At 42.8% G+C, this 15,431-nt stretch overlaps 1 protein-coding gene across 1 annotated transcript in view; it reads left to right on the top strand.

The window, feature by feature from the left end:
- The window catches only part of fbln2 (fibulin 2), a 125,928-nt gene extending 115,550 nt beyond the window's left edge, over window positions 1-10,378 (top strand). The window contains exons 14-17 of the mRNA XM_080495668.1: window positions 227-343; window positions 4,686-4,814; window positions 7,360-7,483; window positions 9,402-10,378. Coding sequence (XP_080351794.1) covers window positions 227-343; window positions 4,686-4,814; window positions 7,360-7,483; window positions 9,402-9,762 — 731 coding nt within the window. The 3' untranslated portion in view covers window positions 9,763-10,378. The remainder of the gene's footprint in view (window positions 1-226; window positions 344-4,685; window positions 4,815-7,359; window positions 7,484-9,401) is intronic.
- The last annotated feature ends 5,053 nt before the right edge of the window (window positions 10,379-15,431 follow it).

Genomic DNA, 15,431 nt, shown 5'->3' with positions numbered 1-15,431 from the left:
TCATCTCCGAAATTTTCATTTATTTCACGTCAGGAAATCCATTCCACATTTTGCAGCCAGCGAGGAGGCTATGGAAGTAGCATTGCTGCTATCCAACTTTTTGGATTCACGCAGCATATTTATTGTCCAGCAAAATTTGTTATCGTGACAGGCCGAGTGCTGTGTCCTCATTTTCCCATGTGAGAGCATGAACGCTCTAACTATTTTCTTTGCTTTTTACCTTTAGATGTGAATGAGTGTGAGAAAAAGCCCTGCAGCCAGGAGTGTGCCAACATCTACGGCTCCTACCAGTGCTACTGCCAGCAGGGCTACTACTTGAAGGAGGACGGACACACCTGTGAAGGTACGCTGGTTTGCAAGCCGATCGCAGGCCAACAGGCTGGACTGGAAATACATTGACAGCTTTGTTGCTATGAGAAAACATTAAAGTCTGCAAAGTAAAGTCACGTGGAGCCAGTGGAAAAAACGTCTCACTATGATGTTTTAAAACACGTGTTTATTTTGCTTCTCACCTCATCCAATGCAACATCTGAATTCCACACAGGTCTAATTCATTTAATAAATTAAATGAGTAGAAACTCCATAGAAACTCCAAGTGACACAAAATTATGTAGTGTCTGATTTCTGCAGCTACCTCTGAATCCAAATCATTAGAGAGGAAGTTAAAGTTGAAGGAATGATTTCAGCGAACTTAAGTGTTTTGAGGAATCTTTTACTTTGCAATGTTGAATTAAACATATAAGTTAGTAGTTTGGAAATTCTACAAGCAATCTTTTTTACCACTTTTGGGCTGATTAATAATGGCCATAAACACTTTGAGAGACATGTTTAAGATAAAATACTACTGATTCAGACACTTCTATGTCGGTAATATGATCATATGTATGTGATATGATGATACTACTGTTTTTACGATCAGACTAATGTGTATTGGTATGCGTTTCTATTAGGGACGAGGCCGATCGGTTTCCAATATGAATTCACAGATCGGAAATTTCTAATCCAACCTGTGGAGGTTTCTGATCCATGAAGCCTCATCTGTGCTTCTGCTGAAATTATTCCACAGTGTTACCCCACCGGCTGCTCTGCTAGCTGCAAAATGTGGAATGGATTTCCTGAACGGAGGCGGGTCTCAATGAGATGTGGAGTAATGAGTCAGGAAATCCATTCCAGAGTTTGAAGCCAGTGAGCAGAGCAGCTGGCAGGGAAATATTGTGGAGAAAAAAACCTGTATATATACAGACCCTTTCCAAAAAATTAGAATGCGATGGAAAAGTTTATTTATTTCCATAATTCCATTCAAAAAGTTAAACTTTCATAGATTATAGATTCAGGGCCCACAATTCAAATGATTTCAAGTATTTATTTGTTTATTTTTACATAATTTGGGCTTCCAGCTCATAAAACCCATGAAAACAGGAATTCAAGACATTAGAATACTGTAAAAAAAATCTGCCCAAATTGTGTGTGTCACATACAAATCATCTACTAAACTCAGAGCACCTGCACAGGTTTCCCCAGGTGTCATTAAATTGCTTCAGTTTGGTTCAATTGTCTCAGTTCGGTTCAATATGGGGAAGACTGCAGACTTGACAACTGGCCAGAAGACCAAAATTGATACCCTCCATAGGATGGGTAAACCACAAAAGTTCATAGCGAAGGAGGCTGGCTGTTCACAGAGTGCTGTGTCCAAGCATATCAATGGCAAGTCTAGTGGAAGGGCAAAATGTGGCAGGAGAAGATGCAGCAAAAGAGATGACCGTGGGCTTCAGCGGATCATCAAACGGAGAAGATTCAAGAATCTGGCAGAGATTCAGAAAGAGTGGAATGAGGCGGGAGTCACAGCTTCAAAAAGCACCACATTCAGACGCATCCGGGAGATGGGTTGCAACGGTCGGGTTCCTCGGGTCAAGACACTTCTGAGCCTGAGCCAACACAGGAAGCGTCTCAACTGGGCCAAAGAGAAGGAGGACTGGGACTGTTGGCCAGTGGTCCAAGGTCCTGTTTTCCGGTGAAAGTGAAGTGTGCCTGTCATTCGGGAATCAAGGTCCAAGGGTTTGGAGGAAGACGGGTGAGGAACAGAACCCAAGCTGCTTGAGGTCAAGTGTGAAATATCCACAGTCAGTCATGATTTGGGGTCCAATGTCCGGTGCAGGTGTTGGTAAACTCTGCTTTCTTAAATCCAAGGTCACCGCAACAGTCTACCAGAATGTTTTAGAGGACTTCATGATTCCTTCTGCTGAGGATCTGTATGGAGATGCAGATTTCATCTTCCAGCAGGACCTGGCCCCTGCCCATACTGCCAGAAGCACCAAAACCTGGTTTGATGCCCATGCCATCACAGTGCTTGACTGGCCAGCCAACTCGCCAGACCTAAACCCCATTGAAAATCTATGGGGTATTATCAAGAGGACAATGAGGCTCACCAGACCCAACAACAAAGAAGAGCTGACAGCAAGCATCAAGGAAATGTGGGCTTCCATAACTCACAGGCAAGGCCACGGCGCATCGAGGCAGTGATTAAGGCAAAGGGATTCCCAACCAAGTATTGAAGATTGACATATTGTTTTGAAAGTACCATATTTTGATTGATTGATATGATCTAATTTCTTTGTTTTTTCTGCAAAAACTGAGAAGTAAATGGTGATTTCTTCACAGTATTCTAATGTTTTGAATTCCTGTTTTCATGGGTTTTATGAGCTGGAAGCCCAAATTTTGTAAAAATAAACAAATAAATACTTGAAATCGTTTGAATTGTGGGCCCTGAATCTATAATCTATGAAAGTTTAACTTTTTGAATGGAATTATGGAAATAAATAAACTTTTCCATCGTATTCTAATTTTTTGGAAAGGCTCTGTATATATATATATATATATATATATATATTTATGTGTGTGTGTGTGTGTGTGTGTGCGTGTGTGTGTGTGTGTGTGTGTGTGTGTGTGTGTGTGTGTATATATATATACTTGTTTAATATTATTATTATTATTATTATTATTAATAAGTTTTAAAAAAAATTAAAGACCAGCGAGACCCCGAGGTTCTGCAGGAGTGAAATCTAACAATTTGTTGTTCAGAGTGCACCATAAAGAGGCTACTTTGGGTTTTTGTGCAGATTCTTATGTTGTGCACTCACAGTTTGGTTTGTTGATCTTATTTAAATTAAATTTGAAGTGAGCCTGAAACAGTCAGTCAGTCCTAAATTTGCTGATTTGACAGGCCACTAAACAAAAACAGAAGTAGCAGCAGTCATATTAAATAACCATAAATGAGACCATAACCGCAGTGACGATTCTGCTTCCTGTTCCCCGATCTCGGATTCAGAGACAAAACAAGTGATGGACGATAGCTGACTGCAGAATCAATGACGGAATAACCGTCTCAGGACCGGCTGTCCAATAACTGTGTGCATCAACAACGATGTCTTGGAGTCCGTCATGTGAAAGACGAGAGGCTTTGTGCAGATGGTTTGTTTGACTCATAGCAGCGGAGACCCTCAACATGTGCCGCTCATGTCGGGAACAAAACCAGTTTGAAAACGTTATGTCGCTGTGGCCAGATCACACCTGTGTTACTCTGGATTTTACTTGTTAAACCAGAAGAAGAGCTGCAGAGCCGCCGTCTCTACCCCAGCTCATAACCAACCCTCACACCTCTTCACATTAACATTAGCATTAGCATCAGCTGGAGCACACCAGGAGAAAACATGAAAGAAATCATGATAAAAAGCAGTAATCTGAAGGTAAAAGAAAGAATTTCATTAAAAAGCAACATTTTTACTACAGAATGTGTTGCAGGTGTAACAGACATTAATCAAAACAATGAAATGCTCTTTATAAAATAATATTACAAAATGAAAATGATTTTTACTTTATAAAGGTGTTTTATTTCAGTCATAAATACTCTATACATAATAACTAAAGCTACAAGATCAGTGAGGCTGCAAAAAAGTTAATAAAAATGCTTTATCAAGATTTTTATTTGCCAATGTTCCAAAAGAAACTTGGAATAAAATCTAAAAAACCCTGAATAATTCATCTTCTACCAATCAAATAATTGCTGATTGTCAGGTTTTACTACAATAAAACCCCCAAAATGACAATAATATATGATATAATAATAATAATAATAGTAATAATAATAATAATATGATAATATTTTGTATCAGTCTTCTGTATTACAATCAGCGTTTTCTATCAATGTAGTTGTTTTTTGTATTTTTCATCATGCATGCAATAAAACAACCCCACAAAAACATGGTTAACTAAGATTATGGGTGCCCCTCGAACACAGAAAATAAATGAATGAATGAATGAATGAATGCATTGGTATTTCCACAAATTTCTAAACACATTATTTGGAATATTGCTAAGTCTAAAAAATTTAAATAGTTACCTCTTTAAAAATCACAAGATTCACATTCAATTAGTAAGTTATAGGAACATGAATATTAAAAACTGAACGGAGAAAATAAACTGAATGATTTCCAGCAACAATGTGAGATAGTGTGTGTAAAGTCACTATGCACTGTACACATGCGACACTTCTGTCACCCACTCTGTTTAACCGTGCGTGTGTGTGTGTGTGTGTGTGTGTGTGTGTGTGTGTGTGTGTGTGTGTGTGTGTGTGTGTGTGTGTGTGTGTGTGTGTGTGTGTGTGTGTGTGTGTGTGTGTGTGTTTCCAGATATCGATGAGTGCTCTCAGAGTGTTGGGAACCTCTGTTCCTTCCAGTGCGTTAACATTGCGGGCAGCTACCAGTGCGCTTGTCCTCCTCAGGGTTACGTGATGTCGGCCAACGGACGCACCTGCACAGGTGAGGCCCCCTGCTGGGTGGCACTGGGGGAGCAGCCGCCTCGTGGGGACCAATAATAATAGACCTTCAAATAATGCAAACATTTCAGTGCTGTAGAGTTTGTGTAATTAATAACTAATTATAATTATGTCTTCCACTATGGCTTTTATTGATGAACCACATTAAAAAAAAAAACTAGACGAGACTAAATACTAAATAGACTTAAATGCATTTGTAGATGCAGGCCTCTGCATTCAGCGTGGTGCCTCTCAATTATTCAAAGGTTGGCTTTGGCTCAATATAAGAACCCATTCACATTAAAGCAGTGGAAATTGGAGCTCCCATGGAAATTGTCCATGATTGCTAGCAGTTTTGCCAGCATCCTGTCCTCCACCACCTCCTCCAGGGTGACAAGCTTGGAGCCAACAACAGACTCTGCCTTCCTGATCACTTTGTTCAGTCTGTTGGCGTCCTTTGCCTTGATGCCCGCACCCCAGGACACCCCAGGACACCCCAGGACCCCCCAGGACACCCCAGGACACCCCAGGACCCCCCAGGACACCCCAGGACACCCCAGGACACCGCAGCAAAAAAGATGGTGCTTGCGACAACAGACTGATAGAACATCTGCAGCATCTTGTTGCAGACATTAAAGGACCTGAGCCTCCTCAGGAAGTAAAGCCGGCTCAGGCCCTTCTTGTAGAACCTGTGTGTTGGTGGACCAGTCCAGTTTATTGTCCAGTGTGACACCCAGGTACTTATAAGAGTCCACTAAGTCCACGTCCTTCCCACTGATGCTGACTGGAGAGGGCAGGGGCTTGTTCCTCCTGAAGTCCACCACCATCTCCCTGGTCTTCTCCACGTTCAGCAGCAGGTGCTTCTCCCCACACCACTTCACAAATCGCTCAACCAGGACCCTGTACTCCGCCTCCCCCCCGCCCCCAACACACCCCACAATGGCCGTGTCATCAGAGAATTTTTGCAGATGACACGAGTCAGTGCAGTACTTAAAGTCAGATGTGTATGTGGTGAAGAGGAAGGGGGACAGTACAGTTCCCTGGGGGGCCCCGACGTTACTGATCAGACCACCAGACACACAGTTCTGTAATCTCACAAACTGCGGTCTGCCCGTCAGATAGTCGTCCACCCAAGTGATGAGGGGAGCACCAACCTGCATGTTCTCCAGCTTGGCCTTCAGCAGTCTGGGCTGGATGATGTTGAAGGCGCTGGAGAAGTCGATATGTAATATGTTATTTATATATATATATATATATATATATATATATATATATATATATATATATATATATATATATATATATATATATATATATATATATATATATATATATATATATATATAAATATAATATAAATAACATAACTGAAGTGGCTGATCTCGAGAAGTCCTACCAATGGCTAGAGAGGGCTGGCCTACAGGACAGCACAGAGGCCCTCATCCTGGCTGCACAGGAGCAGGCTCTGAGCACCAGAGCCATAGAAGCCCAGATCTACCACACCAGACAAGACCCAAGGTGTAGACTGTGCAAAGAGGCACCTGAGACAATCCAGCACATAAGTGCAGGGTGCAAGATGCTGGCTGGGAAAGCATACATGGAACGCCATAACCAAGTAGCTGGCATAGTGTACCGAAACATCTGTGCGGAGTATGGGCTGGAAACCCCAAGGTCACAGTGGAGACCCCCCAAAGGTGGTGGAGAATGACCGAGCCAAGATCCTGTGGGACTTCCAGATACAGACAGACAGGATGGTAATGGAGAACCAACCAGACATCGTGGTGGTTGATAAAGGGCAGAGGAAAGCCGTGGTGGTGGATGTAGCAATACCAAGTGATGGGAACATCAGAAAGAAGGAACATGAGAAACTTGAGAAATACCAAGGGCTCAGAGAGGAGCTGGAGAGGCTTGGAAGGTGAAGGTGACAGTAGTGCCCTCGGGGCAGTAACCCCCAAACTGGAGGAGTGGCTCCAGCAGATCCCTGGAACAACCTCGGACATCTCAGTCCAGAAAAGTGCAGTACTTGGAACAGCAAAGATACTGCGCAGGACCCTCAAGCTCCCAGGCCTCTGGTAGAGGACCAGGACCCTCAAGCTCCCAGGCCTCTGGTAGAGGACCAGGACCCTCAAGCTCCCAGGCCTCTGGTAGAGGACCCGAGCTTGGAATAGAAAAACAGGTGACCGCCGGCGGAGGGCGAGAGGGGAATTTTTATATATTTTTTACATATATATATATATATATATATATATATAAGTGAGTTTCTGGGTCTTTTTGAAAAAAGGTTCAGATTCTGCTTCTTTATCTTTGAAACACAAGATTGTAAATAATGTCATTCTCTTGGTTTTTGCAATATTTATTGAAATCTCAACAAAACTGGACAATTTCTAAACAGAACATATCGATGAAGTCTCTAATTAACTGTTCGAGGATCATACATGTAGGAATATAATATAATAAGTTAAAATAGTTTCAACTTAATCCAATAATGATAAAAATCATCCTGCTTCATTTTTCCCATAATTCCTCATATTTCTCGGCTCTTTTTCCAGATATCGACGAGTGCACCGCAGAAACCCATAACTGCTCTGTCACACAGACCTGCTACAACCTGCAGGGGTCGTTCAGGTGTCTGTCCTACGACTGTCCTCACAATTACAGGAAGGTGTCCGACACGTAAGGACTTCTCATTCTGTTTCTTGGGGTTTTTTTTTCTCATGTAGATTAATTTCTCGCCTCAATAGGAAAGGAAATCTTCTTTCTGGGGGTTTCTTCACAAACACGTATGATGAAGTAGTGACAGAGGTATTGAAGCTGGCCATACTGAATAGTACTGTACATTAAAAGTTTTTAGCTTTGCAATTGTTTTCAGTATTATGACAAAAAATATACATATTTCAATTGAAACTCTTTTGAAAAATGATAATCCAGGTAACTAGCTTCTATCATTCTTCATTTATCTGACAGATCTTCACCAGTTTGCTGTTGAAGTTAGTTTCCCATTGGATGGTGTGACTCCCTCTGACCTTAACGGTCCCAAATTATGAAACATTCACTTTCTAATGGTTTTCTATCGGTAATAAGTGACACCATAGCCTGTGTATGAGGCCCCCAGAAGTGAAGAGAGTCTGTCATTTCCCGCGCACAGTGGAGGTTTTCCCTTCATGACATCATGCAGGGAAATAACCCCTACCTCTGGAAGTGGACACCCACTTTAACCCTTCCACAGGGAGATGAGCTCTGCTCTTGAAAATGACGAGCGGGTGCCATTTTCTTCTCCATGCAAACACTGCTGGCAAAAATACCTGGAGAATGCATGGACAGACAGTTCATTAAAATTTAAAGGAACAGATGCATAAACAGTCTGTTCTCACTACAAGAGGGACTGTGAGACTGGCTGAAATTAATTTGGGGAAATACACTTTGAATACAATGTTGTTGGACACTGATGTGAGATTATTGAAGAACTGTCTATTGTGGACCTTAGAACTACAGCATCTTTGAGGGTGAAGCAGACTTCAGCACTGGACTGCAGGAAGTGAAGTCACAGAGAGACATGAAGCTTCTTCTTCAGGCAGTGGTGAATACTGTGAAGTTGAATTTGTGCATGGCTATGCTCAAGTGATCAAGCGTGTACGCTACTCTCATTTTCTTTTAAGCACCCACAGACATGTACGCTTGAAGGACTTGTTTTCTTCAAGGTTTTTTATCAAGAGTGTGAACTTCTATACACACAGTGAGTCTCTGAGCACGACTCTCATTGAGCCGTACATTGAAGTTGAATGGTTTTGATCAGCTGTCTTTCTTGTACTCCATGCCTTGTTCTGGACAGAAACAGTACACAACACACACACACACACACACACTCGAGAGACATATGTTCCCAGTGATGTCAGCCTTATTGCCTTATTGCCTTTTAGCACTGTGGGTCCGAGCGGACTGAAATTTCATCTGTGCTGTATGTCATGCATATTAACACACTTGACAATAAAGCTGACTTTGACTTGACTTTGACTTATGAACCTCAGCATGACTTTGCCTCGGCTGCCATAGAAGCATTTGTTAATCGAGAAAAGACTTGACAGAACAGAAACATTCAGTTGGATGAGAAGAAAATGGATCCTGGTCTGAATGGGCTCTCGTCTCAAATTCTCTGATTCCTGCAAATTTTAGATTTTTACAGTGTCCAATTAATTTACATTCAGGGACCACAATTGTCCCACAAGTCCAGAGGGTTCCTTTTTGTTTTGCGGCAATAAATGAATTACTTTTTCTCCCCAAAAAAAGAAAAGAAAATGAAAGCGTTTCCGTCCACAAAGAATGTTGGTACATTTTGGTGATATCGGTTGCAGACCTGTGGTCTAGACACAGTCAGTATCTGAATTGTGTCTGTATTTATGCAGACGATGGTGTAGTATTGTCAATCTACTAGAACTACAACTATTTATTAAGACTGTGATCCTCGTATGAAGAAACTTTAGTTTCCCTTCCCATTTCTGGAATGTTTTGATGAACATCCAAACCACAACATAAGTTTGTCATTTTCACTGGAAAATGTAAAACTCATCGTGTCTTCTGTCTTCCTTCTCTCCAGACGCTGTGAGCGGAACAGCTGTCCGGTGAACTCTGGAGACTGTCACAACTCTCCGGTCCGGATCACCTTCTACCAGCTCAGCTTTCAGACCAACATCGTCATCCCGGCACAGATCTTCCGCATTGGCCCGTCGCCGGCGTACTCGGGCGACCAGATCGCCATCAGTATCACCAAGGGCAACCGGGAGGGCTACTTCAGCACCCGCAAGCTCAATGGCTTCACAGGCGCCGTGTACCTGCAGCGGCAGGTCCGGCAGCCCAGAGACTTCCAGATCGACGTGGAGATGAAGCTGCTGCGACAGGGCTCGCTCACCTCCTTCCTCGCAAAGATCTACGTCTTCATCACGCCCAGCACTGTGTGACCAGCACTCAGACTCACACTGGATCTTTCAGATGGTGCTCAACTTCTACAGCTGCACATTTTTTACATTTGTTTGTTTTTTGGTTTTTTTTTACATGATGGCGGGATTGTGTAGAACGTTGCCAAACAATGGAAAGTTTAATGGTTTTGTGGAACTTACCTGCAGAAGTTACTTTAAATATTCCACGTCTGTTCTCGTCAAGTATTGCTACCTTCATTTGATTATTATATTTGATTTTTCTTGTTTTGGTTTGGATTTATTTGTCTTTTCATACAGTTTCATGTAACTATAAACTCCAAAGAGACAATCTTCTGACACTAAAGCACGTCCACCTGATGACCCTTGCTGTGGACGAGACGAGGGAATCAAGGAATCCAGAGAAAGAACAGGGAGAACACGCAGCCTCCACACCGGCAGCACATTGTCTTGACCCAGGATGCTGTACATATTTATAATATTGTCTGTTTTGTATCAATATTTTCAGTGTTGTTCCAATGAAATTCCTCATTTCCTAAGCTAATGCATCGTGTTTTTTTTTATGAGCTCCAAGAATTGTTGATGGACTCAGAAATGTTAAGCTTCACACTCCAATAAATCTCTTGGTCACTGCTGGTCATTTCAGTCCCTGTCCACTTTGTACCTGAGGATATATTTGTGTCTGATTTAGCAACCATTTCAAAGTTGTATCGTTCAAAAAATATTTAGTATTTGCAAAAATATAGGAAGCACCTCCCAGTGGATTGTAGAGAAAATGTACATCTAAATCTACAAATGAGTTTAGTATGAGTTCAAAGTATTAATGGAAAAAGTTTGCATTTGAGCTAATATGAAGAATTATTACTGTTTATTATGAAAAGCTCTCCTCAAGTGTTATTTAGGAAATCTGTTTGGTAATGGCTGTGGTGTACTACTGGCTAAAAGTAGTTTTCTTTTTGTTTTTTTTTAAACAAACTAACAACTAAATAATCCACATGAGGAGGTAAAGGAGAGAAACAACAGTCAAACATAATGCGTTAATTTAATTAATTTATTTGAAATGTTAACTCATTAAAAGCACTTTTTAATGTAATTAACACATTTTGTTTACTTACTACTTTATTTTAATTTTATTTTTTTAGAATCATTTGGTTCAAATACAAGCTCTTTTGAGTCAAGTGTAATTCCTATACTGTCCATTAGACGGCGCGTGTCGCGTGTTGGTAGAGATCAGATCAGATGAGGCGCTGCAGAAGAAGAAAACATCCTAAACAGCTTCAAGGCATGTGCTCTCTCTTTTCTTTATCATAGGTTAGTAAATACTTAAGATTCACAAATGTAGAGCATATTATCTGGGTTTTAGTATGTTCAGGATAATATTGTGTGAGTAAGGAGTCGTAAAACTGAGTTGTACCGGAGTTTTTGAGTGAAATGTGAACTTCCGTTATTGTTATTAATTGTGCCTGCCTCTGTAAGAGGCGTCGCACAATTATTACAATCCTGGGAAAGCGCCGTTTTTTTTTATTCTTCCTCTGCCAACAAATTTGCCGGACTACTAGTCCCGCACCGTTTGGAGTACGTAGACAAAAAGCATATCGCTACGTAGGGAATTATCGGGAATCCTGTGCATCCATTTGGATTATGGATATCGCAAACGGCTTCCGAACAACACGTAAAAAACGGCGATGATTTTTAAATCCGCTTAACATGGGAGCCAAGAAAAAACAGAAAAAAATCACACTTTTTCCACGCCACATCACGTCGCCAAATCTTCAGCTACAGACTCCAACTTATTCTTAAAACGTTGCCGCACTTGTCCTCTATTCAGATATGTTCTCGGAATTACCAAAAGTTTCACCAATTTTACATTGTAAGCCTTCAAATGTCATCAACTTTTCCCTCCTTTTTCCAGTTTTGTATGGGTGTGTATGTGGAAATGTTAGAGTGAGGAGATTTCGGTCAGAGTGAGAGAAACTGCCGTTTTACAAACAAAAAAAAGTTTTTATCTCGTCACCACAGACACATTTCTTCGTCTTTCTCAACATATTATACATCAAAATGTAGCTACAGGCGCTGTGCTTCTCACGAGGGGACACTTTTGTCTCAGAGAGACACGGTTCTCCCTCCAGGGGACTTAATTGATAGGGAGCGCAGGATTTTCTGTAACCCGCTCCTATGTATTTTGGGGAGACGTTTTCTCCCCAAATCCCCAAAGTTCAGCCATTTGTTTCAAGTCCTCACGGGGAGACGGAACCTCGTGAGGACATGAAAACCACACCGTACGTCCTTCAACTTCTCCCGACGCCCACGGGGAAGAAATTTTTCACCCAAGTGTCACGGTTCTCCAACTATAAGCAGTTGTTCGGGACCTGCGTTTGTGCTTTTTTGCCTATGTGGGTGACTCAGCAAACTCCATTTCACACAAGCTGCACCTAATCAGGATGACATCACAGACTCAAGCAGCAAATCTGCCTGGCAACACACACGGCTCCTCTGATTGGCTGGACCAGTAACATGATGGTTGACCACACAGTGCTCACACATATACAATGTCTGAGGCAGCATACTTTTCAATGCATTTTAAGGCTGATGCTAATGCCTTAGCATCAACACTTGTTAGCATGCCAATTGGCATGCTAAAAAGTTTGTTCAATTGAGATGAAATTTGGACGGTGGCCTCAAGGGGGCGCTGCGATCACGGCGCACTAGCTAATTAGCCGCCGCGCGAAGCTAATTGGCTTGCCATCTCAGAATGTCACATAACTCCAGATTCCAGGTCAGCCACACCTGGGAGGTATCCTCTGCACTTTTCAGGCAAATCACAGGTGTTAGCATCGCATGCTAACAACTTTGTTCAAATGAGCTGAAATTTGGAGGTTGGCCTCGTGGTGGCGCTGCGATCATGGCGCACTAGCTAACTACCCGCCGCGCTAAGCTAGTTAGCTCAGCATTTCAGAATGTGATATAACTCCACATTCCAGCTCAGCCACACCTGGGAGGTATACTCGCTCTTTTCCTCTAAATGTGACACAAGCACACTCACACTAACACCCACACACAAGCACACTAACACAGACGCACACACACACACACACACACACACACACATACACACACAACACAAGCACACTAACAGACACACACACAAGCACACTAACACACACCCACAAGCACACTAATAGACACACACACACACATACTGCACACAACACAAGCACAATAACACACACACACCACAACCACACAGACACACATACAAGTACACTAACACAGACACACACATACACACTCACACACTCCACACAACACAAGCACACTAACACACACACACAAGCACACTAACACAGACACACACACACACACACCCACAAGCACACTAACAGACACACACACACACACCCACAAGCACACTAACAGACACACACACACACTTCACACAACACAAGTACACTAACACACACTCACACTAACACACACACACACACATTGTGCTAATGTACTCCATTAGTTCTTTCATGTGTATTTCACTCACTGCACATTTGTGTCTCGTCTGTTTCCTGTTTTATTTTGTAGATTCATGCCGTCTCTGGTTTGAGGCTCCTTCACTTCCCCTCCTCATGTGTGACGCTGCTTCCTGCCCTGATGTGTTTCACCTGTGGCTGATTAGTGATTGTTTCACCAGGTGACTGCTCTTTCACTTGGCCTTCTGTTCTGTCTTCTTGCCACTTCCTCTGTGTTGTTCCACCAGTCCTTCCAGCCTGTCACTCACTTTCTTGTCTCAAGGTGTTTGATCCTTCTTCTGTCCCTCCAACATTCCTGTCCAGCCTCCTCTGACCTTCAGGATGTGAGCCTGGCCTGCACCACTCTGGATTAGCTCCACAATGTGTTTCTCCTTCTAATAAAACACAATACCTCAACCAGCTGTGTCCAGCATGTTCCTCCACACGTCCCCTGTGACAACTGTCCTCTTTACACTGTGAGGTACATGTCTGTTTCTTCACTATAAACTTCTTCTCTGGAATGATTTGGTACATACTGTGTTCTTTGTTGGAGTGTGTAATGTTACATTCAAGCACACGGATGCATTTCACTGTCCAAACATACATTTATTTCAGCTACAGTAACTATTCTTATTACAAAATACACACAAAACACACATGTAAAAAGAGAGAAGGGGAGAGGGAAGAACTGGGATGGAACACAACAGTGTGATGGCTGCATCTGTATATGAAAATACTTTAACAAAATTAATCTATACAAATATATACACTGCACACCAACCATCAGACAAAGAACAAAGTGCCTCATCGTTCTCTCTCCCAAAGCTTTAGTGTGAAATCCAAATCCAGACTCCACCTACTGGATGTGGTATTTCACACTCAGGGCAATATCTTTTAAAAACATGTCATTGCCCAAGTGGGTCAAATGAAGTCCATCACGTAAGACATGGTGAGTATCACTGAACCTGGTCTGACGGTGAGACACCATGACTCCATCAATAGAGGACATGAATGAAGTCCATCACACTGTTGAGCCGGACTCCCTTGGTGGAGCCCAGGTGGTTTCCTCCACAGTGGACCACCAGGACGTCCTCCCAGGCACTGGTACAAGAAGGGCAGCAGGTTGCTCCAGACCAGTGGACCTGGGCGTCCAGACCCAGGTTGGTCCCCACCGTCCCCCTCCCCCGCTCTGCTCCACGCCGGACGTAGCTGTCTCCAATGATGAAGACCTGGGCTCCTGTTGAATGTGAAATAAATTAACATCACCTTTACCTCAACCCTTGTGCTGCTGTGGTGTCCAACCTGGTTCACCCTCCTTCATCCTCATCTTCCTCCTCCTCATCCTCATCATCTTCCTCATCCTCCTCCTCATCATCATTCTCATCGTCCTCCTCCTCCTCCTCATCATCATCATCACCCTCCTCCACCTTCATCCTCATCTTCCTCCTCCCTCCTCATCATCTTCCTCCTCCTCCTCCACCTTCCTCCTCCTCATCATCATCACCCCCTCCTCATCATCATCCTCATCTTCCTTCTCCTCCTCCCCTCCTTCATCATCATCATCATCATCATCATCTGCCTCCACCTCCTCATCATCATCCTCATCTTCCTTCTCCTCCTCCCCTCCTTCCTCCTCCTCCTCATCACCCCCCTCCTCATCATCATCCTCATCTTCCTTCTCCTCCTCCCCTCCTTCCTCCTCCTCCTCATCATCCTCATTCTCCTCCTCCTCCTCCATGAGGCTGCACACACAGCTTCTGCCTTTCAGCGCTGACATGAGCAGTGCATTGTGGGATTTGTAGTCGTGGAGCCTGATATTGCCGCGGCCCACCTCCAATGGTTAATAAATATAATGATGCAGGTCAAAGTTACTTCATTCATGGCCACAATGCAGCCTCTGACGGTGAGTTTCACACGTGTGCTTTTTATTTCATCTGCAGGTTTTAATTCCATGTGTGCAGCTGGAATCCCTAAAGACAAGCCTTTATTTCCTCACTGCATGAACTGAAGAACATGTCCACTTACTTGTGTCTCCCAGTGGACGCAGCTGCTCTACTGTCCTCACAGACATTTCTTCTTTCTGAGGACAAACGTCACACAGTCACAAACATTCTTCATTTAGATCACATGTGGACCAGAAGGAACTTCAAGTCCATCACTACATTATTTCTTCATCTCCTCTTTATCTGCCTG

Source organism: Blennius ocellaris (assembly GCF_963422515.1).
Source record: "Blennius ocellaris genome assembly, chromosome: 4".
Taxonomy (NCBI): domain Eukaryota; kingdom Metazoa; phylum Chordata; class Actinopteri; order Blenniiformes; family Blenniidae; genus Blennius; species Blennius ocellaris.
This window is presented reverse-complemented; position numbering and strand designations above follow the sequence as displayed.